The 26,547-nt window shown below is 42.5% G+C and overlaps 1 protein-coding gene across 22 annotated transcripts in view; it reads left to right on the plus strand.

The window, feature by feature from the left end:
• cacna1ab (calcium channel, voltage-dependent, P/Q type, alpha 1A subunit, b) overlaps positions 1-24,781 on the plus strand; it is a 123,936-nt gene extending 99,155 nt beyond the window's left edge. For 5 of the 22 annotated variants that reach the window (XM_067496632.1, XM_067496639.1, XM_067496631.1 and 2 more), the window contains 8 exons: positions 3,690-3,811; positions 3,950-4,085; positions 5,788-5,901; positions 7,915-7,932; positions 8,449-8,484; positions 12,290-12,491; positions 14,439-14,677; positions 15,354-24,781. In XM_067496632.1, coding sequence (XP_067352733.1) covers positions 3,690-3,811; positions 3,950-4,085; positions 5,788-5,901; positions 7,915-7,932; positions 8,449-8,484; positions 12,290-12,491; positions 14,439-14,677; positions 15,354-16,082 — 1,596 coding nt within the window. In that variant the 3' untranslated portion in view covers positions 16,083-24,781. The remainder of the gene's footprint in view (positions 1-3,689; positions 3,812-3,949; positions 4,086-5,787; positions 5,902-7,914; positions 7,933-8,448; positions 8,485-12,289; positions 12,492-14,438; positions 14,678-15,353) is intronic. The other 17 variants (XM_067496636.1, XM_067496638.1, XM_067496653.1 and 14 more) reach the window with 10 other exon arrangements.
• Positions 24,782-26,547: the final 1,766 nt, after the last annotated feature.

Genomic DNA, 26,547 nt, shown 5'->3' on the forward strand with positions numbered 1-26,547 from the left:
GCACGGGAACCACATCTTATGAATTTCATTTTAATACAAACTTCCAGGTTCGAAACAAGTTCCCTTTTGCTCAGGTTTTAGTTTTAGGAGCTCATTACCTATTAACTCAAACCTGACCTCGTTCTCAAGCTGCAGGTAGCATGCAACTAGCACGCGGCCTGTCTTATTCCTTTTATCCCGCTTGCCAACGTCAACTACAGTAGCTATTTTAATTTCTCTAGCTTTTTTCGCGCTGCTTCCCACAAGTTTTCATTTTCTTTTCAATGTGGGCTGTTTGAACAAGCTGAGGAGGGTTGAATGTTACAAAGGCTTATCAATATCCGACATTATTTTTTGTTGTTGATAATGTTCTGAACATTGATGATACCACATGGCCTCACTTTTTGTCGTATGTCAGTGCTCCTTCCCTTCTGTCATCGAATGCCTTAGAGATGCACTCACCCCTCACCCCCACTGCCCCCATATTTGTTATTCTAAAAACATCTCTCCACTCCTGTAATACCTCCTGTTCACTCCTGTTGGTTTATAAGTCTAACTGAAATAAAGATTCACAACGTCTACATTTGCTAAAGGAAACGGGGCGACATGCATGTATTTCCTCAGGTGGGATTCAGTGCATGGTGACTTGGACAGTATGTTGGGCCGTTTTTTTTTTCCAGCAGAATGCCCCCTGCAAATACAGTATTTGTACCTGAATGCTTCCATCCCATTGGACTTACTGGACAGGCTCTCGCATCATCAGCAGTGCATAAGGAGATTTTACCAGTCTGTGTGTCCATCGGTTTGTCTCCTCATGTTTACATTATGTCATGCTTCTTTCCTTCTGATGTGGTCTGTGTTAGTTTGACACTTTAAGAGAAGAATCCACCCAGAAACTTTACTTTTTTACTGTTGGGGGATTTGTCTACTACTTTCTTGTGGCTAATACAAATTTCAAACATCATGTTGAGTTACAATAGTTTATCGGTGGAGTATGATTTGACGATAAAAAACAATGGGGTGATGCCCACCCCTTGTAACAAAATATCAAACTCCTTTCTCTTTCTCTTGTTTCCTTTTTCTTTCTTCTTTCTCTTCAGTGTCTTGTTCATGGACACTGACATATGGCCAGGGGGTTCGAACCACCGACCGTGGCGATAATAATGGGCAACCACTCAACTCAGTGGGGCACCACCTCCCCTTTAATAACCAAATACCAAACGGGGCCCTCTGTAATTTTCTGCACTTCAGTAATGATATAGGAAAATCCATGATACGTCAAAGGTCCAAATTATACCCTTAAATGTTTCTCAGACAAAAGACCACAAATATTAAAGTAGTGTTTTAGTTATTGCTGTAAAGACATTCTTTTAGTTGTCAAACACCTAATAGCTCTTCCTCCTCTTCACCGTGCTTTATGTGGAGTGGATAGAGCAGCATCTGATGGCAGAAAATGGAGAAGGCAGCATTTTGGCAACAAAGACAAAGGAATTTAACTGGAGTCTAGTACTTTTATTTGGTGCAAGGACAAAACTGATGCTTGAAATTAATGGTAGCCAAAGGATGCAAACTTAAACTACGCAACTGTCCTTTTTTTGACTTTAGTTTAGGGCAAAGCAATTGGAATTAAAAAATTTCTAATATTGGTAGGTCACAAATACAAAAGAAAAGGAAGAAGCCAACAGCCAAGAAGAAATGCAATTATAGTCCCTCTCCGGGATCGAAACTTCACAAAAAGTCCTGTCGTCTTGTAACAGTGCATAACGTAACCAAGGGATGGATTTTTTTCTTTTAATGCTTATTATTGTGCTTGTTACTCTTCACCTCTGGTCTTCCAGCTGTTTAGTCTTCGTGCCGAGTTGTATCTTATTTGTCTTCTTCTGTGTTTGTCATACTGGTATTTTGCTGATCTTTGTCCCCTCTCTGATATTCCACTGTGTTTTTATTTTTTTTTATTTTTTTTTTATTTTATTGGAGTTTACTACTCCTTTTGTTTCTGTCTTCCATGACATCTCTGTCTTTTTGATTTGCTCCTGTTATCCTTCCAGGAAGAGATGAGACCTTGACTTGTCAAGTTCTTCATAATTAGTCAATCTACATTGTTTGAAATTGCTTTTTCCGAGATCATAAATAATTCATTAATTTGTTACTGCAAAGGCTACAAAGACTCTTTAACCACCTTCAACAGTGGAAAAAAACAACTTTGAAAAAAACTGTTTGGCTGGTTAAACTGTAACATATGTTAGTGTATGTACATTTTAGCCAAAGAAGCTTCCTTTGCAGAAAATCGTTCATATGTTTTTGAGGAGGTTTGGACATGTTTCTGAGCAGGCCTCTGTCCACCTGCATTCACTTAGCATTCAACCTTTAGCTTCCAGGCTGTGGAGGGATACGAGACAGGCTGTTGCTTTCATAAAGCATCACCTTTAAGCCACCCCTGATCCTTACCCAGGATCCCCTTGGAGCAAAGTTGCCTCAACTCTGATCCATCTGATGGAAGATGCTTTTTAATATAACTAACTCATAATTGGATGTCTACTTCCAACACCACAGCATATTACTCAAAAGATGTGCACAGATGGTGTAACAATCATTTTTGTGTAAATTGTGTCTTATGATCTCTGGTCCAAGACCTGTGATTTAGGAGCAATTTTACCTCGAAGGTGAAAGTTCCTCCCTAAAAGTGATTTGAAATCTGCTTTCACTCGCCAAAAAAGCCTAAAGTTGACAAGGATCTAAAAGACAAATCATCTGAAAGTTCAAACCCAGACAAAGATGGCTGATGACCAACCTTGTCCGGAAGTAGTAAATATTACCTGGGTTATTAATTTTGGCTGAACCTTGTTGAAAAGATGTGTAGGATTCAATTCATTTCTGCTTGATTATATAGCGCCAGTTCACAACATATTCATCCCGATGCACTTTACATAATAAAGTCAAGTCAAGACTGTACAGATACACGATATTGTCAAAAGTATTCGCTCACCCATCCAAATAAATGAATTCAGGTGGACAAAGCAAGGTCCATAAAGACCTGGATAAGTGAGTTTGGTGTGGAAGAACTTGACCTGCACATAGTCCTGACCTCAACCCGATAGAACACCTTTGGGATGAGTTAGAATGAAGACTGCGAGCGATGTGTATTATGTATTTCATAAACACACTCCTAAACCTCGTGGAAAGCCTTGCCAGAAGATTTGAAGCTGTTATAGCTGCAAAGGGTGGGCCGACGTCATATTAAACCCTATGGATTAAGAATGGGATGTCACTAAGGTTCATATGGGTCTAAAGGCAGGTGAGCGAATACTTTTGGCAATATAGTGTATGTAGAGGAAACCCAACAAATACCCCTTGACCAAGACCTAGGCAACAGTGGCTTAGGAAATAAGGTTGAGTGTTTTGGGTTAGGAAAAGTCACCGGACCCCCAGTCTGAAAGGACTAACTTTCAAAGAAAGTTCACAATTTTCAGCACTCCCACCCTTGTCTGCAGCCAGGTGCTCTCTTTTAAACCCTAGTTCGGCGTCGTTGGCAGATCTCAGATCATTTGTCTGGCAGGGAACTTTACCTTGGATACCCATAGTCATGTGCTTGCTAATGGCGCCCCCATGTGGGTACATGCTGCGAGTGCATCCTGTGTCTGTGTCCTGTGTCTGCCCCCCCTGAGTGTGCCTGATGCCAGCCTGTAGGCCATGTCGTGTATCTCACACAGAACCGAACGCCATTAATGTTTCAGCGCATGGAGCCACCCTCTGAGGGAGGGGGCATGGATGGCCAGGGGGGTCAGGGCGTGAATGGCCTCCCCAGCACCCAACCAGACAACATCAACAGCATGTGAGTAGTTGTGCAAGGGGCAGAAAAAAACATGAATCAGCACAAAATGTCCCTCTACAGTAGTTATGCATGAATAATGTACGGAGTTGAATAGAGTTTTAATGACTCGTGTGTGGGGGGGTGGCGGGCACGTCTCAGACCTCCTGAAGGTGGCATGACTGAGAGCCAGTCGTGGATGACCGCCAAAGCCCAGGAAATGTTTCAAAAGACGGGCAACTGGAGCCCCGATAGAGCCTACCCAGACGACCTCCGCGACAATCGGCACAACCCCCAGGTATGAGTAGGAACACACGTGGCAACACACGACATCAGCCTGTCTCTGCGATCACTCATTTTGTCCTGAACATCAGTTCTAGTAACAGCAGCTGGGTGGAAATATGAAAAATGACCTCTCTATCGCTTTATAATGATTACATATTCACAAATCCCAATGACTTTTAACGTATTTGATAGTCAATAACAATTAGATCTCATTCAAATGTTATAACTACTTACCAAATGTCTTTGAATACATGTTTCATGGGTTTCACTCACCCTAGTCTTCTGTTAAAAGTTGAGAGAGCCTGTGGATCTTATGAACTTGAAAAGCATGGAAGAGTCAGATCTTTAAGTCAAAGCCCGACTTTTCCACATGAAATAAAGCCACATTAAAGCCAGTGTTGTAAAGCCAGTAGCTGAGTAGAAGGATGGATTCTGTATCAGAGTTGAAGTCTTTTCCGAAAGTGTGACGTGCTGGATGTTACTATTACTTCAGTGGACTTAAGTGCGTCCCTACCCTATGATGTCTGTCCTTTATTCAAACCTCTACCTTTCTGCTTATTTATTCTGTTTCTTCATCTCCCTGCTTGAAGTCCACGTTTCCTTTATTCTCTCAGTTGTGCCATCTTCCTATTTCTTAATTTGAATGTTTTCCTGTTTCCTGTCCCATTTTCCACTCCTCTGCCTCCTCTCAAGTCGGTGCCGTGGAGTTCGTAGATGTGTTTTGTGGTGTACGCCGTTTTCCCCCTCACTGCTCCTTACTTTCACTTGTCTGTTGGGACGTCCCTACTCCCCAGCACCTCATCTCTCTATTCAATCCCATTGCCTATGCAAAAAAAAAAAAAAAAATGTGTATGGATTTGGAATTGTACCATGTGTAAAACACTTCTGGTTCCTTTGGTCAGCAGATTGGGGTCCACTGTTTCCCATTTCCCAGAGGTAAAAGTTTGGTTTAGTGGAATTACACAGAAGTCGTGTGAATCTAAACGCACACTTCAACAAAATGTTTCAGATGCTCACTAGTAAAAAAAAGTATGCAACTTTGTTTTGGATGCCGCGAGAAGTTTTCTTGGCCCTGTCTTGAGTCCCGAATCCTTTAAGGTTTAGTATCTTCTAATACAGAGTTTGAACACATACTCAAAACGACACCTTGCAAAGTGAGCTGCTGTAGTCAGGTCATCAGAATGCAATAAAAGTTAGCTATAAGAGCTATAATCTGTTCAGTTAACATCTTGAACATACACTGGTGGTTTAGGGATGAAAACAGGACTTTTTATTTGCTGGCAGATTTTGCTGCACAAGCATTGATTTGGACTCAAGTAAAGTAATACGTCCTCTCTGCTCCACCACACCTAAAAGATGCTCACCGCTGGGGCAGAGACCCCCAGGTTAGCAACCGGGGCAGTGGAATAAACAATGTAAATGATGTAAATGGGGGTCGGCATTTGTTTAGCTTCATCTTAGCTGACGCCGCACCTTTAAAATATGCAGATATCTAGTGGCAACTGTTCGTTTATGCATCAACAAGTTCCATAAATAAAGACAAAATTGTAGTTTGTTTGTTTTTTGACAAGGAACCTAATAACTAATGCTTCACAGATTTTCCTTCATGCCCCCACCTCACCTAACCCCTCCCCAATTAGTCAATGGCCTTCTCTGCCTGAGTCCCCCTCCCTCAGCAGACAGTGGTCACGCCCCCTCTCGTTGTGTTTTTACAGACGGTAGAGATGAGGGAAATGGGGCGGGACGGGTACTCCGACACTGAGCCCTTTCACCCAATGGATGGGCACGGGCGGACCCTCTCCATGCCCCGCCTCTCGGCAGACAACCAAGTGAGCACCTTCATCCCACCTTCACTCATCACTCCATTAAAGTACCTGTTAGCAGTGAAGACAGCTGAAGTGAATTCCTGAGTCTCTTCTTGCATCCTAACAGTCTGGTGTGTCTGGGTTACAATGAGTACTTATACTAATTTCATTAATGTCTAATGTATCTTGTTATATTATATATATTATTATATATAGTGTTTTTTTATTTTCCTTTTTTAATCTAGCTGTAACCCTGAATGGACAACCTGATTTAGGATGCAACATAAAATGCGAAAACACAGGGAGACTCACAGGGAATCACTTCCTTCTGTCTGGTTACCCTGTCGGCCTTCCCTCTCTCTTACCCACCATCCCTCCAAACCTCATTTCCTTATCACCCTCCACTCCTTCAGCAGCTGATGCACCGGCACCTTCGCACAGCTCCTATCTGAACACCACACAGTGAAGCTTTGTGCTAAGTAAAGATGTGTGTCAGGGGTCAGAGTGCTGAATAAGTGTCCTAGATATATGCACCAATGTATATCTAGAGGCCCTACAGAACACGTGTATGATATTTTGTTCCTTACAACCATATGTTGTATCTATTCCATTTCCATTCAGTCCTTGGTATGTCTCTGTGTAAACTGTGGCCAGGGTTAGCGTCGTCTCCAGTAACTAAGATCGTACAAGACCCACTAACACATTCATGTTGTTAATGTTTGGCCAAACTGTGCAACTTTTGTTTTATTCTGAAATACTGAATGATGAGTTAAGTGATGTCAGAAGGGTCAAGGGTCATCACGGTGTGATCCATGTGTGTGAAAGACGCAAACAGAGAGAATTCCAACCAAACAAATTAACATTGAAATTAATTTAAAACTCGGATTTTGAAATAGGTTTTTTGCAAATCTCGCTGGCTTTAGCAGATTCTTAGTTCTGGTAAATAACAATTGTAATTTTTAACCCTTTTGTTTACAGGACACACCGACATCTCATATAAAAGCGTTGTTGTGATGTGATTTGAATTGAAACAATTTGAAAAGATGTTTCAAATCAAGTTAATGTTGCTCTGCTCTCAAGAAAGAGACCTTTTTTTTTTCAAGAACCACAAACTTTAACCTTTTAAAAGAATTAAATAACAGATATTCTCAATGCACCAAACATGCGTTTTAGTATGGAGCCTCTGGCTGCGGTTGCACACACACTCACATACACAATTATGGATACAATCATGGCCATACTCCAACATGTCCCTACGTTCAGCCACGTTGATCTCACTTTGGTATGTTGGCCAGCTGTTTCTGTGTGAACAGGAAGTACACAGTGGAGTGTATTAGCGGACTGTGGTTGTGAACGCACAGGAATCAGTTTATGACGAGAGAAGAGAATCTGTTTGTTTAATTAGATTAGTTCATTCAATCTGCTCATTTAACCGTTTCGGGTTATATTTTGGTTATATGTAGGACTGTTAGATTATCAGTACTGTAGATAGTAGTACATTTATGTTTTTACCAATTATCGTATTGGCCTGAATATATGACTATACTCTTTTTCTGGACTCTCTTTTTTTCAAGGATTCCACAATCACACATCCACAAAATGTACTTTTTATGGCTTATTTATACAAACTTAAAGCTGTTTCACTGTTAATTACTTTCCTCCTCCTCGCTGACTGCGCTTTAGCTGTGATGACCCTGTATAACTGTGCTTTCAGACATAAAGTGAACAGTCCGTTGCTTTTACTGCTCTATATTTGAACAAGTTTTGAACAAGGTTTGGTGCTCATTAAAACAATTTAGTGTTTTTTGGTCCATGAATTTGGTTCGTTCCTCTGGAACACACCGTGCAAGTCTTGGCGTTATTCTAAATCTGATATGAATTAACAGGAACTCAAAGCAAAGACAGAAAAACTGCTGTGGGAGTGTAGAAAACGTCCTCTGTCTGTGTCTGTACATGTGTTGTATATACAGTACAGTATAGTGGATGTGTATGACTGTACACTTACTCACTGTCTTCTAACACTGCTCTGCCTTACAGAGAGTTCACGCTGTTTCGGTAAGTGTACGTATGACTGTGCGTGTGGATGCACATGCATCTTATATTGTCCTCTGTCCTGTCTCTCTCGCTCACTGGCACACCAAGCCGGCTTACGTTTGTGTGCACAGGCCTTTGAATTAACTGGGTTTTCTGTCTCTTTCTCCTCTCTCACGTATTATTGTATTGTTTACATCCATCCCCTCCTCTTCCCATTCCCTTTGCTTATTAAATGTCCCCTTTCTCTCGTGCTTCTCTATTTTTGGCTCAAAACCTCCTTATCTCCTTAAAATAATCTCATTTTCAATCCCGTCATCCTCATATCTCTTATTGTTTCACGTTGCTTCTGTCCATTTGTTTATTTTTACTTCTTTCTCTGCCTCTGTTATCTGTCGGTCCTGGCGGCTATGTCACGTCGGGCCTATGCTCTTTGTGTGTGTGTGTGTGTGTGTGTGTGTCTGTGTGTGTGTGTGTTCGATGTGTGTGTGCTACACTGCTCTGCTCTACATATCATCTCTGTGTTTGCCTGCTCTGCAGCGGAGGAGACACAGGCCTCGCGGAAATAATCTCAGTGTATGTACCTCCCTCTCTCTGTCTTCCTTCTTTCTTGCCTCTCTGTCCTTTTCAAACTGGGTCAGCACCAAAAATGTAACTTTACCAGTTGTTTTGCTGCATATTGGGCACCACGTGGGCTGGAGTGAACTGCAGTAGGACTGTTCAGTCAGCAGTTTAGTGTTCAGGGCAGATTAAAGTTGAAGGCATTATACAAAACCCAAAAAGTCTATATAAACTCTTCGGTCAGACAATTGGGGGACAGAGTGGGTCGATTGGTTTGCTAACCAGGGCCCTGTTCTTTGTACATTGATCAACAGATGAAGGATCAAATGAGTAATCCTGAAAGTTGGAGTCCTGGATATTATCTGGCTATGTGGGTTCTTCACATGACTCTCTTGAGAAGTGGATCAGAATGATTGGATTTGATCATCTGAAATACTGCACAGTCTCAGTTGTTGACTGGATGATGGATGTAAACACTTAAAAACAATGATTAGCAGCTTTCATCCACAGTTGGATGGACTTCTTGGTACAAAGCTTTATCAATTACTCATTACTCTAGTCATTCAGCACATGCTTTTGTCCAAAGCGACTTAAAACTAAGCAGTAGACTCTGTAGACTGATGGTTCAGTGTCTTCGCCTGGGAAGACCAGAAGGACCAGGAGTCAAACCACTGATCCTGGATCATGTTGTTGATCCACATACAAAGAACAAGGCCCTGGACAGTGAACAGCGACTGTTAATTAACACGTTTTCCAAAGATTAGAGCCTGAAACTTTTAGAATCACAACTGACCTAAAAAAGCAGCTGTGTTCACTGTTGCTGAATGATGCGTCATCAACCAGAGTAAACACTGTGCATGCAGTGGCTTTCATGCTCTCCACGGAACAAATTTCCTTTTTTAAATTTATTTTTAATTAATAATTATGCAGAAAAGAAATCTGTTTTTTGCACATTGTTTGACTGGATTAATTAGGCTGTGCTTTTATTAACCTGTTCTGTCACATAAAACTGCATGTTTTCTGCAACTGTAGCTCAGTTGGTAAAGGCAGTCTTCCACGGACCACAGTGTCAGTGGTTCGATCCCCGGTCCCAGCCATATATCGAAGTGTCTCTGGGCAAGACACCGAACCCTTAACAGCCCATTCCCCTCCCCAGCTGTGCAGTGCCGGTCCAAGCCCGGTAGAAACTGAGGAAGGTTGCATCAGGGAGAACATTTGGTGTAAAAAAAAAAAAATGATCCAAATCAACATGTGGACAATGATCCGCTGTTGCGACCCTGAACTCTCGAGATAAGACGAAAGGACAGAAAAAAAACAACTATGTTTTCTGCAACCCCAATACCTGAGTCGTGCTGATGCAGTGAAGCCCACCCACTTGGTACTTTTTGGCCCTGATTTTTAAATTGACAGCCTAAATGTCATTATCCAGATCTGCGCTGGGTCGTCTTTCCCTTTTCCGATCATCCTATTCCGTCATCTGTCCTCTGAACTGTCCCAGTCTCTCTCTTGTCTGTTTTTCTTGAGGTCCTTCTGCTTTTATTGTTTGTTGTCTGTGATGAGTTGCCCCGGAGTTTGCATTTGTATGCTGTGCGTGCGTGTGTGTGTGTGTGTGTGTGTGTGTGGTTTGAATCTGTTGCATTGCTGCAGACAGCCTTAACAGTGTATGACAGCATGAACTGGCCTGATGTGTGATGACTGTGGCCTGTGCATTGGGACTGGCAGTGTGCTGGCATGTCGCTAGCCATGCATGATGTGGCATATGACCAACATGGGAGAGTGTTGCTGTGAGTGAGTAGTTTTAAAGGTGAAGTAAAAGTTGGACAGAAGCAGAATCGTGTCGTGTTTGCGATGTCTGTCGGAAGTTTGATCATATATAATGCAAAAGTTCCTGTCTTTCTAGCTCTGTAGAAAACGTGCAAATCAAATTTATTTTGATTTATTTATTTTGCCACAACAATGTTAAGCAGAATAGACTTAAGTACTGTTAAACTCACATTTGACTGTAGTTATTTGTTTCTATGTTTCTTTTGTGACACATGGAACAGGGAGGCCTGTAGTCCTCATACATTTTGGAAAAGACTCCTGTGTGTGTGGGTGTAAGAGCACTGAGAGTAAACATATGCAGTACCGTGCTGGCGGGTACCCACAGGGCATGCATGGCTTGTCTTAGGCTGCTCAAAGACTGGACAGTCTGCTTCTGTGTGTAGGGCAGCTCCTCTCAGGACAGTCAATCATCTTGTGTTTGTCTGAGTATTTGTCCGGGCTGCCGCTTGCAGAGTGATGCGTGCTTGGTCATCAGAGTCATGAAGCTTTCTAGGGCTTTCAGAGTGTCAGACGGATTCTGTCCTGGTCACAAAACTCTGATACCAACCCAGCAGGAAACTCACACCAGATTATAAACTTCAACTGGAGCCATTTCCTTAAAATGCTGCCACTTACTATTGTACCTGATGCCAAGTGTGTTGATGCAAAGGCGTCATCACTTTTAACGAAACGCAAAAAACAGGTTAAAAATGACACGAGCATGAAAAAGTACATGCATTCATGCATGAGATTTCTGCACGCACATACCCACATACAGGTTCAAATCCATTCACATAATATACAGAACAGGAAGTGATTTGTTTTCTACCCGCTCCGCACGTAGTGTAGTTGATTTTACAAGTGACCAACCAGCGCTAATATATTGCTGCACTCATGCCACTATTCCATTAAGATCAACATTATGATCCTGACTCAGAACTAATTAAAGTAAAATTCGAATTTCATGACAAATAAACCTGTAGGATTTTCCTGTTGGGTTCTTGCAGAGCTTTTTGACCAGGACATTCCAGGTGTATGGAATGTGAGTTGACCTCGGTCACACGGCTGCCATATTTGTTTTATGTCGCATCCAGTGTTAGAAAATACGTTGATGATAATACATGTTAATACACTGTACATGTTACATTTAGTTTTGAGCAGACTAAGAATTTAAATTACCCAATTCAGATATGAAGTGGGTTGAAAAAAACCTATTTAAATGTGAGTTAGAAATACAACCAGATGTTTCGCTCCAACTCAGATTTACTAAGCCTCTATAATGCTGGCAGTTGAGCAGCGAGCTTAAAACTACTTATATTGTTGGATAGTGTTGTTTTTTTTTTAATTATTATAAAAAAATCTTTTTAATTTAGAATATTTGTTTTTGCAATTAAAAAAGCACCAATAACGTCAGTATGATTTGTGCAATCGAACAAATGTCAAGCATGTGCTGGTCTCATCAAGTACCAACTCTGAAAAGGAGAATTTAATATGATGTGAACTAAATATGGCTGCCATATGGAGCATGTGAGGCATGGTTTCTCTAGCCCTCCTTAATGCCTGCTCTCTGTCTCTCTGGCCCTTTCTTCTCTCCCTGTCCGATCCCCATTCCTCCATGTTTTGGCGGAGAAGCATGGTGTTACCGTACATGTGCTTGTCAAAGTTATGTGTCAATCCACATGAATTCAAACACTGTAAGGGAATGGTGCCGAAATCATTGTATTCTTTTTGAGTTAGATGAGAGCGGCGCAGAACGCCACACATGGGCATATTACAACAAATAGTAATCTGTAACAATCAGAGTTGGGTCAGTGTGGCTTTTGAGGCTGCCGTTGGATAATTAAATCACATACACCAGCAGGAAAACACAGTATGACAAGCATTATGCAGCTCTGTAGTCGTGTCGTACTCTCAGAAAAGTACGTGTTGAGACAGTTTTTTTCCTCACTGTGTTTGCCTGTCTCCGTCTTGCTTTCTTTCTCTACTTATTTCTCTGCTCGCTCCTCCGCCCTCACAGACCATCACAGACACCAGCCCAATGCGTCGCTCCACCTCCAGCCTAGTGCACGGGCGTACAGGCCGGGGCGTGAGGTTGGACGACTACTCCCTGGAGAGGGTGGTATCCGAGGAAGGGAGGCACGGAGGGGGACGCAGACACAGGGACAGGAGCCACCGCGCATCCCAGCGCTCCCTAACCAGATACACCGATGCAGACACAGGTGAGACACTAAGCCTGCAAACTGAACTTTATCATGTTCATTGAGGTTGAAGTATAATTTAGGAATAGCCTAACAATTTTAAAGATGTCCTTAACTCTCATCATGCAATGAACAACATGGCCTTTTCTCAAACTCATTAGCAACACGTATCACTGTGTTCTACCATGTTTTGTGATACTGCAGCTGTGGATGTAAAAATCTAAGATTATTCAAGTTTTAGGTTAAGAAACCACAATTGTGTGCAAGTTTTCATGTAGTTTTAATAAGAGTAAGGTCCCCCAAAAGTCTAAACCTATAGCATCATAACTAAGAGCTAGTTCAGTTTGACTAAGCAGCTTTAACCATAACCTTTACCAAAGAGGAAGGTTTTAAGCCTAGACTTAAAAGTAGAGAGGGTGTCTGCTTCCTGAATCTGAACTGGGAGTTGGTTCCACAGGAGAGGAGCTTGATAGCTAAAGGCTCTACCTCCCATTCTACTTTTGGAAATTCTGGGAACCACAAGTAGTCCTGCATTCTGAGAGCGAAGTGGTCTACTGGGATGATATGGTGCTATGAGGTCTTTTAAATATGAAGGAGCTTGATCATTCAGAGCTTTGTGTGTAAGAAGCAGGGTTTTAAATTCGGTTGTAGATTTTATGGGAAGGCAATGGGCCATTGGCCTCTATCTTGTTAATTCTAGTCAGCACTCTTGCTGCAGCATTTTGAATAAATTGAAGGCTTTTTATGGAGTTATTAGGAGACCAGACAGTGGGGAATTACAGTAGCCCAATGTAAAAGTAACAAAAGCATGGCCTTGTTTTTCAGCCTCTCTTTGAGACGGGATGCTCCTAATTTGGGCAATTTTCCATAGGTGAACCAGAACTCTTTCAGGCCAAGCTCCTGTCAAAACCTTTTTTAAGTCACTGACTAGACAAAGCCTTCACTGATAAGGAAAGTGAGTGTCTAAATAATTTTGGTTGTTTTTCTAAATGTATCAGATTTTCAACAGTCCCCATATAGACACATAAACCAACAATGATTTCTTTCTACTCGAGGGGAATCACTGTCAGTCTGCCAACATAATGTTTTACAGGAGTCTGAAGAAAGAAGCTGCAACTGCATCTCTTTGACCACTGTAAAAACAAAAATGGATTTAGGAAGTGTGGAGGGGGGTGTCTGCCTATTGTTTGAAATGATTTTTTGAAAAACTGTGGTCTACAGCACAGACGAACAAGCTAATCCAGGTTGCACACTGACAGATTCCCCCACGAGTTGGTTTAAGTGTCTGTATGGGGATTGTTAAAAATATGATTAATTTGGAAAATGACCTAATTTATCCTTTACGGTAATCAGCAGCAGGATTTTGGAAATTTAGAGTTTGTCATGTGCATTAACCACTTTACGGTACATTCCATTTGGAATTAAGACTAGAATGCCATTCTGAAGTGGGATTTCCAGCTTTGAAAGTCAGACGAACCTCAACAACCCCAGGCTCAAAATTCACAGTCGTAGTAAAATGGTGATTAGCAGTTTTGTCATGACTTCCAACTTCAGATAGCGGTTCTAAAGACAGTTAAGAGCAATTGCATTTGCTGGGCTATTGTAAGAGAAGAGAGGTGTTATCATATTTTCTAATTTCAATCAAAGTCAAGTCTTGGCACAAAGAAGTCCTTGAAAAGAACATTGTGCAAGCAGATAGCCACTTCATCACTGATTGTGAATGCAAATTGCATGCTTCAGCTATAAAACTAATCTAGCAAGGGTGGCTCAGTTAAACTCCAAATCCCCTTTATAATTGGAGTGCTCTCTAATCTGATGGAGAATCCTCTACTCTGCTTCCCGAACTCAGATGTTATGATGTTGTGATGGTGTTATTGTAAATTACTTTGCTCTACATTTGACTGCACAGGTATGTTGGATATGTTTTTATTTCTCCTTCTGAAATGAACCAAGACATCTCCTTGCTAGGCCTGGGCACAGACCTGTCTACCACCACGCAATCAGGAGACCTGCCACCCAAGGAGCGCGAGCGGGACCGTGGCCGGACCAAGGACCGTCGTCACCACCATCACCACCACCATCACCATACCTCCATGGACAAAGAGCGATACGGCCCTGACCGCCATGACTACCCCCCAAGACATCCGCATGAACGCCAGTGGTCCCGCTCACCCAGTGAGGGGCCAGATGGTCGCGGTCACAGACAGGTGGGCTCCAAAAACACTTGTAAGATGACAAACATCTTACTCGGTACATTATAGATAAAAGCCCTTCTAGTCTTAAATATGTTCGGCGCCGTTATTGCGGGTACTGATGTAGTTCAGTGTTGTGTAGTGTACATCATACCTAGTCATATATTGAATCTATCTGTTTTTTCAGCAGCACAGATTTTTAAAGGAATTCTTTCCAGATAATTACCAGCTTAAAATTAAATTGAAAGGGTTTGTTTCCGTTTTGGGTCCCAGTATAACTATTATTCTGCATTTGACTGGTTGATATATTATTAGTGAATCTGTGTTTTGGATCCACAACAACAACTGTTCTTTGATCCAGTAAGAGTTTCCACATACACCTACTTATGGATATCAATTTCTCTTTTTTTGTGTTATGCTTTTTTCTTTGTCACTGTTTCTCTCTCTCTGTCCATTTTTCTTCAATGTGATCTGTGGCTTCTTGGTGTCAATTCTTTGCCTCATCACTGTTTTTGAATGATTTCTCAATGGTATCTCTCTGTCTTTCTATCTATTTGTCTATCTAATCTATCTATCCTAATCTAAACTAATCTATCTAATCTGTCTATCAATTCACCACCCCTCTGCTCTATTCTGGTCTCTGTTGTTGTTGTGGTGCGTTTTGATTTTCCTTGTTTACATTTTACTGTAGGGCAGTAGTTCGGTGAGCGGCAGCCCGGTCCCTTCCACCTCGGGGACCAGCACTCCACGGAGAGGCCGTCGGCAGCTGCCCCAGACCCCTGCTGTTCCCCGTCCACATGTCACCTACTCACCCGCTGTCCGAAAGCCCAGCTATGGCCCCCCTGGGCCAGGGCGCCTGCGCTCACCCTCCCCTCGACACTTCTCCCCACCAGACCATGAAAGAGGCTACCACCACCGGCCCCCATCACGCCAAGCCTCTCCCCACCACGGAGGCTCCTCCTCGCAGCATGGCTCACCTCGCTCCCCTAGGCATCAGTCCCCACGCTCGCCCCTCCATGGCTCTCCTAGGTCCCCTCATCGAGGCCGCTGGAGTGGGCCTCCGCCTGGAGATAGCCTGGAGGGTGACGGGCCATTCTATGAGCGTGACTACGAATATGAAAGGCACCATGAGCCCCCTGCCTATGAGCAGAGCCTCTCCCATGGTGCCCCTCACCCTCACGGGGGAAATCCTCACCCACACCCACGCTCACCTAGGACTGCTCGCCACGGGCCCCCTCCTCCCCCTCACCCACATCCACGTAGGGTACCCAATGGCTATCGCTCATCCTCACCTTCCCCGCATCGGCGGGGACCTCCCGGGGCACCCCCTCATCCGCACCACCGCCCCCCCCATCCCAGAGGGCCTCGCAAGGGTCTGCATGAACCTTATAGTGAAACGGATGAGGATGACTGGTGCTAGCGACCACAGGGAGCGTAGGGGTAAGGGCAAGAGAGGAGAAGGAGAACAGCAGCCTTCAGTGCTCTGGCCTTGGATATGTAGACTTTGACTAAAGCAGGTGTGGTGGGAGTGTTGTGGGGGAGGTAAGATGCCCTCAAAAACCCTCTACGTTCACCCCCTCGGACTATTAATGAGAGGTAGGGGTGGAGGGGAGGGGGAGATGGTGCTGCAAATAGCCTTTGTAAATCAGTGACAGAGCAGCATGTGGATAAACGATAAAGACACAGCCAGGTATGGAACAGTATGCCTCTGCCTCTCAGTCTCAGAACTACACTTCCCAAAATTCTCTGCTTGATCAGCAAGGGCAAGGCTGCGGGAGAAAGAAACAAATGTGGAAAGAGAAAACAAAGGGAAGCATGTCGTAAAAACGGCCAGTGACCATTTTGGTTTACAAAGCCTAAGAGCACTTTCCTGGCTGACATGCGATTGGTTAGTTAAGTCTGATGTGCGCATTCTCTCGCTGGCCACTTTGCTAATGTAAAAAGCCTGGAAATAAGCTGGAAAATGGAGTCTACTGCTTTGACTCTGCTCATTGACAGATATGTTTAAAGAAAAATAAATATACAAAAAGCCAGGACCCCCTAACCCTTACATGCCAAGCTATGCCTCCAGAAAATCAAACTTGAACAATGAAGAATAAGATGAAACTTTACATGACAAACACTGAAAAGAAAAAAGGGAGAACAACCACTTTATCTTGAACCTTTTTCCTTTCTGAGCGACAGAACCAGGAAGCTCTGCCTATACTGCAAAAACCAGCAGCTCCCAGTGCTGGCTGATATTTGATGAGTTTTATCATCTCTGTTTACTGTTAAAGACTCATGTAATGCTGACAGAACTGGAGTGACATCACTTCCTGTCTGGAGGCGGTGTTCATGGAGGGGGAAGGGAACGGTGCGGACTCACTTCCTGTTTGACTGTCCAATGGGAAGTGTGGGCCCAGGTAACTAGAGAGGGGAGGCAGACACATTTGTCGAGCCCCTTCCTTCTTGGTTGCTTGTCGCGGCACATAGCGAAGGATGACCTGACAGGAAATGACATCACGCATTCGAATTGGGTGGAGGAGAGGAAAGGAGGGATGGGGAAAAGACTAATTTCTTCAGTATTTCTTCTATCAATTACTTCTCCTTCTTGTTCTTCTTTGGACATTGGAGCTTGGTTCTTCTGTTGCATTTGCTCAGCCTCCTTTGATATTTTTCGGCGTCCAAAACTTGATGGAAACCTGCATGATTGATTAAATACATACTAGAGAGGAAATCTAACTGACGTGGGTGGGACATGGGGGCTTTATAGGAAACTTTGCATTTAGGTTTACAAAAGAAGTTCCCTTCTTTCAGACTTGTCTCTTTCTCTCTCTTATATCTGAAACGTAATTTCGGTTCTTTTTTTTCAACCCGAGAGAGGCTATTTCGTTTCAGTTTTCTGCCGATGTTGTTCAAAAGCTACGTTTCTATTCTACAGCCTGTTAAGTCAGGAAGCACTGCAGGATCACATTAAAGTTCCTGTTCTTACGAAACGAGAGGGAGAAAGAGCAGAGAGAAGCGGACTTCTACCACACTTGATTTATTATTGTTAATGATGATAGTCTTATGAATAATGATATCAATGTCAATGCAAAATGATGATGATGATGATGATGATGATGATGATCCCGATGATAATGGATTGATTGATAGAACTGTTGCTGTAGATTTGTTGTCTTGTTTTTTGGAGTTCAAGTATGCTGTGTCCATCTTGTTTACATACGTTATGTTTTTATTCCCCCCCCCCCCCCCCCCCCCCTCGTTCAATGACGTTTACCGGGTTCCTGATGCCTTCCTGCAATGCTTTGGGGCAATGGCGCTTAAGGAACATTCGCTAAACAGCGTTGCGTGTTGTAATGCAACTCTTTAAGATACACTCTCTCTTTAAAATAACGGAGGTCGGGGGAGTCTCTGTAGCTGACTTGTAATGATTCGTGGCCTCAATAATCTCGTCAAGCCAACCCAAAGATAAAGAACTCATGTTCAGAGCTAGGGTTAGACTAGTTTGTTGAGAATGTAGAAAGATTTTTTTTCTACATTTTACACTGCAGATGTCTCAGACAAGTTCTACCAAGGTTGAAATCTTCCACTTCCACTTTTCTCTCTGTTGGGCCCTATAGTGTCTCAAACGGATTGCAGACAGTGACAGCGCAGTATTGGTGGTACTGTGTTGGCGTCAGACAGTATTCGGTGGTGTTTTCTCTCTTTTTTTGCCACCAGTGGGCTGTTACCAGTACACATTATCCACTCTGCCTTCACCCTCTACAGAATAGCCTCCAGGCCACATCCTAGTTTCTAGACCTAGAGTGGGACCTCTTCTTATGCCTGATTCTTGTCTCTTTGTAAGATACATAGATGAAGTCTAGTCCTAATCAGGAAATGTAGGATGTAACCTGTCAGTGTATCGGCCCATTATCCTGTTTGCTTGTCTGTGCCAATGCTGACCCCCTTCCAACAGTCAATAACCCTGTCATGTGAGGTTGTAGCAAAGCTGAAACCTCCTCCTGCCACTTCAGTATCAACCAACTTTTCTTTCCTCATCGATCTGGTTTTCATTTTCTGCACATTAACATTTGTACTTTCAGCTTGCCAGAGAGTGACGCTGAAGACACAAGAAATTAGACAGAAACACTTAGGTCTAATAATTTCATCCTTATTGTTATGAGGGGCTACAATTATTGAATATTCAATAACTCAATAAAAGATGACAAAGTATAGATAAATATAGATGATAACCTACAGATAAATCTAGAATCAATACAGTAGATGTAGTTATAGATAAGAGAGTATTATTAGATTCTCAGATATTTATTTTGCATACCGTTTATCCTCATGACATGGTCACCGATCTAGCTACTCTTGAAACCTCGCAGTCCTTGCAGAAGCCAGAGAACAAACCCCAGTCCTCGTGTTTTGACTCTATGCAGACCTAATTAGCATCCTCATCGTATTATTTTATAGGAGAAACTGAAACGCTGTGGTCCTGTAAAACAGATGAATGAAATGGGAATGCAGAGATCTGAGAAAATGTGAAGCTCGACACTATTTTAGCATACATTCGTTGACACGTACCCACAGTGAAGCCCCTTTCTTTCACCAACCTCCCCTTTTTTTCCTCCGTTGCTTTGCCTGATCCCTTTCCCCCCCCATCATCTTTCTCTCCTCTCTTGGGATGTTTTGCCTCCAGGCATAGTAGTTGAGCATAGCGTAGTGAAAATGGTGATGGGGGCGTTTTCCCTGATTGTTTGGTGGGAGTCGAGGGGTGCAAACCTGTACCTCTCTGCCATCACTTCTCCTCTTGAGAGGGTACGGCAGGTGGGGACACTTCCCCAAAATCCCCTACAGAGCCACAGTGCCTTCTGTATCAGAGTCGCATTTGTCACCCACCTCCTCACCCTTAGCCGCTCTCGTCCATCCCCTCCCCCTCACCCTCTGTATTAGATGAGATTGAACACACTGCGCCTTAAAATTCGAGTCCTACTGGCTCCTAGGCTAGCATAGAACAAGGTAGAGCAGTGATTTTGAGGCTTGGCCATGCTGAGGAAATAGCCAAGAGGCTAGACTTCGCATAGGGCAATCAGTATCACATTTAGTATGGTCTTGATCACTAGACCCCCGTTTTTAAGGTTGCCAAAAACCAAAAGACATCCACAGAGAGCTTTGACTTACAAGCACTTAAATGGTCATTGTTGTCTGATGCTGCTAGCAAGCTAGTCCTCTTGGCTTCACCTCCCTCTAAGGCGTGGCACGAGGGCACCATTTTGGGTCCTGGGTCCAGTTTCAGCCGGTGTACTGAGAGGTTTACAGAGGTGCAAAGCAGTTTGCTTACTTCTCAGGTCCCTCTAGAGATGGGTAGCTGGGTAGTTAGACATCATGGGGAGTCCACTATGAAACAAGCAAGCATCAGATTGAGGTATTGTATGGTTTTACCTGGCATGGCATCAGACACTGTAGTGTCTGAAACACAAACACACACACGCCTCTTCTTGCCCCTCACCTCCCCATTAACAGCCTGCCGATGCACTAACACTCGACAGACAGGCAGGTAAATCCCACCTCCATTTTGGCTCCACAACACCACTCGCTTGTCCAAAATTGTAACGACAGATCCAAAATGGCTGACACACAACATTGTCCTTGTGTGGTGGCATGTTGTGTGTGCTTTTCTGAGAACAATCCCATTCTTGGACGAAAAAAGATCTGTCTTCTGTTTTTGTTGTTTCAAATTTTGGTTTTGAATGGGGTTGGGGTCGGGTTTCAAGGTTTTCGCTCAGCCATCACTTTTCTTCACTAACCCCCTTTTAACCTCTGGCAAATCATTTTTTTCCTACACTTCGTTGCGAGACGAAGGAAAAACTAACAACTCATCCTCTCAGTCGGCTGTGAAATTGTGTCAGTGGGTCATTTGTGAGGCAACGAGTCAACAAAAACACAAATAAGGGCTTTCTTTAAAAAAAAAAGTACACAGTGGGTTTTAATGTACAGTAGTGCTGCCAAAAGTCATGCTTATGTAGCTGAAGCCACGCAGTGGTCTCCCCTTTGTATAGCACTAGTTGTGTGCATGTGTGTGTAGGGGGGTCAAGACCAAGGTGGGGAGGGAGGGAGGGAGGGGCGGGAGGGTGTAAAGGCAATGAGAGAGATACATGAAGGATGTAGGGGTCCTGTTTGGAGAGGAGGGAGGGGCAGCAGCAGAGGACATGGTGATGTAACCACACAATTTCACAATGGCACTGGACATCATTCTGGACTCATCTTCATGCTCACAAACCATTTTTGTCACCATTACCATTGGTCCCAGAGTAAGGGTGTGAGGGGGAGGGCAGGGAGGGGGCACAGGGCCACTGCTGCGACCGGAGCACATTTACTGTGTATGTGTGTGTTCATGTCTGCATAAGTGTTTCAAGACAGTGTGTGTGTGTGTGTGTGTGCGGGCATTGTGTACGGCAGTGAGTTTTAATCTGAAACTGATAAACAATTAGTTCATTTGTTATGTAGTGTTTTATAAAAATGGCCTTTTCATATGTGTCTTATCATTCGAATCATATTAGGATTATCTGAGGTAAATGAATTACAAACGTCATCAACATGTTAGTATGATAAGATAGAAAACTAAGATGCGTACACATGCACTCAAAAATGTGTTACTATGAAAGTACGTGAGCCCGAGCTCACTTCAAATCGCTTGTTTTCCCCCCAAAACAGAGTTGATGTTTGATTCATTATCGTGTAAAAGCTGGAAGCTAAGAGCAATCATAGTTAATTAGCTACACTTGATCACATTTTTGTTCATTTAATTGAACGATGAGGTAATTAACTAATTGTTTAAGTGTGTGTATGCGTGGGCACGTATCAAGATGCTTGAGTGAGGTAACTTGCATATATACATATATTGTGTGTGTGTGTGTGTGTGTGTGTTTGCATGTGCGCATGTGTCCTGGCACCATCAGCTACAGTAGGTAACCCTCAGTGCCTTACACTGTACAGGACATAATTTCTCCATCGGAGCCCATCACAGCGCACACATTGAAAGCGTCATCTCCAATCCCCTCCCCTCACCCACTCCTCACCCTCGCTCAGTTCCAGCCTGAATCAGTGAGTGATGGTGGTGGAGGCTGTGCGGTACATAATGTCTGTCACTTATCTCACCTGTTCTCTCCCTCTCTCCCATGCCATATGTTGTATATTTTGGCTCTGTAATTCCTGTGTATATAATCCATAAAGTTTCTGAAAAACTCATTGTTCTGCCGATGTTTCATGCTTCTTTGCTCTCTGCATCTTCGCCTTGAGTTCATCTTCCTCTGTCATCACCCTGGTTACTGCACAACTTTGTTCATGTAATGCCAGTCATAAACACAAGGTGGTAGGATTGAGCTTTTCCCAGTCACCACTCATTATGAAAGATGCATGTGCTGTTTGCGTGTGTGTGTCAGCATGGGTTAAATGAGTACATATGCTTGTGTGTATGTGTGTGTTTTGTCTGTGAACATCTGCAGTGTGGGTGGGTATGTGGAGGTCTTTGTGTATATCCATGGAGCCCGGCAGGTATTGGGGCTGAATTTATTCACTGAAATCATTACACAGTTATTCTGTGGAATAATTATTTTATGGTAATACATTAAAAAAGACAAAAAGCATTTTATGTTTAAAGCTATGTTTCAGGAGCTGCAATAAATTAAATAAATACAATAACAGAGAGGCCAGATTGAGGTGGTTTGGACATGTTCAGAGGAGAAACTGTGAATATATCAGTAGAAGGATGCTGAGGTTGGAGCTGCCAGGCAGGAGGTCTAGAGGACGACCAAAGAGGAGATTTATGGATGTAGTGAGGGAGGAGTGAAGTTAGTTGGTGTGAGAGAAGAGGATGCAGAGGACAGAGTTAGATGGAGGCACATGATTCGCTGTGGCGACTCCTGAAAGGAAACAGCCCAAAGGAAAAGAAGAAGACAATAATTAGTGGCTGCATCGAATAGATGTGGTGCAACTTGAGCATTAGTTTACAAGTTTTGGCTATTTTTGTTTTCATTAACTCAGAAGAAAATGTATGGCTCTTAAAGCTACAGTATGCAACATTTTTAATATTGTTTGTACAAATTTGCTCTGCTATCAGGTGCTATCAAACCTTCCTGTGACCCAAACTCCCAGAACAGCAGTGGCAGCAGTGCAGAGATATTCGCTTCTAACCAATTTCAACAAATGCTGGATGCTAGTAGGTTTTGCAGCTTCTTATTTAGTGCAATTTGCTCATTGCTGATTCCTGAAGGCCTGTGCAGCATTGGGGAGGATGTAAATATGGAAGCAGAGCTGAGAGCAGGGAGAGGCAGGGTTCTGCCGACCAGGGCGAATTCATTTCAAATGAGTTTCGGACAAATTACCTAAACCTTGTGCCCCTGACACCTGCCAGGCTGTGTGCTTATCCACCTGATCTACAGTAAATTGATTTGTGAGAAATACAAGTAAAGTGTCTCCTGCTGTCGCCATAGCAACCCGACCGGTCCCTCACTTTACCATCTATTTGTCTTCTTTATTCCTCTCTGTCCTTCTCCCTCATTTGTTTTCCATCATCATCGACCCAGTGGAGACAAGTTGCTTCCAGATAAACTGCCCTCAGCGTTTAGCTCTCGCCTCACCCAACGCCACAGCGCAGGCTGAGTGCTCGGAAAATGTCTCAAGGTGCTGCAATGTTCAGTAGTCAGCTGGATCCGAGTTTAACCCTTTGTAGCTTAGGTTCAGTCTTTCTTAGCACACACAATTCTAACCTTTGTTGTAATGTTTGAGTTCCTTGAACCAAACCGAAGGTCACGAGAGTGTTGCAACAAAAGCAAAACACATTTCATTTATTTAGATTTTGGCTTCGTTGGTTTATGTTTGCATGAGTAAAAACGACTCATTAGCTTCTTTACTGGACAACGATTTTGTAACATAATTTGATGGAAGTAAATGTTGACGGGTCAAAAGATTCCCATTGTGGAAACGTTAGGGACGTCCTCTCTTGTTACCAATGATTTCCCCTTAAAGTAGTAGTACATTAGCTTGAAATGTCATTAAATAACTTTCACGATCCCTTATCTGCTATTTTTTGCCTACTGTGCAATTCTTAGGCCACATAAGGTGAAATCAGGTCAGGCCAGTGCTTATTGGGAACATAAAAACCCAGTAACGATGAGCCATAAATATTAGCTACGAAAGGGTAAATGTCACTTTAAAGGATCCAAATGCCAGAAGAGTAAAAGTGTGTTTGGTGCAGAGATGCATTGAGGGGGAAGGCAAAACTCTGAAGCAACTGACAACATCCATCTCATCACCATGCAAACCATCTGACATTTGACCCAGTAGAAACTGAACCAGTGCCACAGTAGAAAACCATACAGGATTCACTCAGCAAGTTGGGGAAAAAAAAGAGAAAAAATAATCATACATGGCAATTTAGGATAAAAGAGAAGTATTTAATTACAGATTTGCATGTGCAATGTGCAATGTGCATGCCACTATGTGGGGTAACAAGTCAACTTCAGGAATTAAAAAAATATATATATAAAGAAAAAAGTATAGATATGTAAAAAAAATATATATAGATAGATGTTTTTAAGAGCAATGTGTTTCTTTTTCTTCTATTTTTAAAAACAAAAAACAGGAAAAAAAAAACGACCCAAAAAAGAAAAAAAAACAAACAAACAAAAATTTATCCAAAAAAAAAAAAAATCATCCTGACAAAAAAATGGAAATGACTTTGGCGATGAAATCGAAGAATGTTTGTTTGTTATATTTGCCAGTTATTTCACGGGGCGAAAACCGTGAGGGAACGAGAATAGATAACACTTTAACTAACATTACAATGAAAAAAAAAAAAAAAACGAAGGGGGAGAAAGAATACAAACGTTTTCTTTGATTAAAAACAATCCCTTTGAGAGTAAAGAGCTGCCTGAACCTGAATCTGGTGATGTTATTCCCATTTATTCTGGCTATGAAATCCCTTTCTTTCTTTCTTTCTCCCTCTCTCCTCCTGTCTTTCACTGATCATCTATTTCTCTCCCTCTGTTTCTTTCTCTATCTATCTCTGCTGTTTCTACCAGTGCATTTTGTAATTTCAAACAGAACTCTTCCTAAAGAACCTGAATAAACCAGAGAGAATGCATTCTACCCACCCTCCTGTCTGCTTTATTGATCCTGTGATGCACCTGACACGTCACATTACACATAAGCAGATCGTGTTTTTTTTTTTTTTTGATTTGGCAAATAATAGACAACAAGATCAATACCACTTCTCATGTCTGGTCCACAATCATGTCCACAGTCTCAGTCTCTCAATGGGAAACGGGAAAGTTTGTATGTATGTATGTGACCAAAAAGTTACTTAAAGTATAAAAGTACATTAACTGTGTTTCAAACAGTGCTGAATTTTAGAGGAATTACACTACACTGTAAAAAAAATCATTTACTTTTAAGTGTATAAGTAAATGAGAAGTGATTTTTCTTTTGTTCTCACAATTGTGACTTTAAAGTCTGAGTTCATCGATCAAATCAATCAATCAATCAATGAAAACTTGATTTTATATATAGCACTTTTCATACAGATTAATGCAATTCAAAGTGTTTTTCAGATAATTGAATGTAAAAGACATTGATCAATAAATACCAACGACGAATGACATATAAAAATGACGAGACGATATTAGAAAGTAAAAGATAAAATAAATTACATGTAAGCAAATGCAGTAAATGAAACTGTCAAACAGGGCTACAGTAAGGGTCCATTTGATTATTGGACCACTGTGAACATTTTGACGGAACATGTATGAACTATTTATTCACTATGGTTCCATTTCAGAAGACACGTAAATTTGCGGCTTTTAAAAATTTGCTATTACAATTGTAAAGTCAATAATGCAGTTTATTGACGAGATTCAATTTATCCGTGGGGCTCTGCTACTTTTAGGTACTATGAAGTACACAGAGTATATTAACTAGCACAAGCAGTGGGTGGTCAGCTCAGGAGAAGCTGCATATCTGCTTCGGCTCAGAAGGACCCTGGTCCTAATTTCATCAAATGTGATTCATTCTTACAGATTAAACTGCCCTAATGATCGACGGCTGCATCTGAAGCACATCTAAAAATGTAGTAATTTCAGTTAACAATCGCGTGTACCAGTTTGCTGGTACCTCCACGACTCATGTACTTCTCCCATCGCTGCAGATGACAGAAATGACTGTTTTTGTTTCCTGACAGTTTGACAGCTTTGGCAGCTCTCACATACACGAAAGTGATAGTACAGTAGTAACTGTTAATTCACACATCAAGCGGTTTACTGTACAATGTGTGGCAGTGATGTGAAGAGGACGAAAAATACAGGAAACCCAGCTAATAACCGAGAAAGTGAGACGATCCTGCAGAACTACAGCTTAGTAACGTCTGCAAGAAAATGAAATAATACTAACACGTTCCTGACTTTTAACGTGCATGTCTGGATGATAAATGTACTGATATCAAGTTAGTTTCATTCATTCTGCAAAATTCAGGACACACTTCATACGAAATGTGTGGAGTTATTAGGAAGCCTGACTCATCCTTAGTCGTTCCTGCAAACCGGTACATCAGCCTGAATGGAAGCGAGTGAATGGTGAATGAAACTGAGGCCCCGTTTGTTCCCGCGGGGCGTTGAAAACTGCCTCCGAGGCTGCAGACTCATCACAGGTGAGAAGACTCCAAACAACACATCGCTGCTGCAGCTTTTTCTGTTTCAGAGTTGAAAACCTGTTGAAATGGAACCGAGTGTCCTCAGACTGCTTCGCTCCTCCTCCTCCTCCTCCTCGTCTACGTCTGGCGCTACGTCACGGATATCAGCTGTGGGAGACACACACACACAGCATTCTGCCCCTCTTCAGCCCCCCTCGTCTGCATTTGTCAT

The sequence above is a fragment of the Channa argus genome, chromosome 3 (genome assembly GCF_033026475.1).
Source record: "Channa argus isolate prfri chromosome 3, Channa argus male v1.0, whole genome shotgun sequence".
NCBI lineage: Eukaryota > Metazoa > Chordata > Actinopteri > Anabantiformes > Channidae > Channa > Channa argus.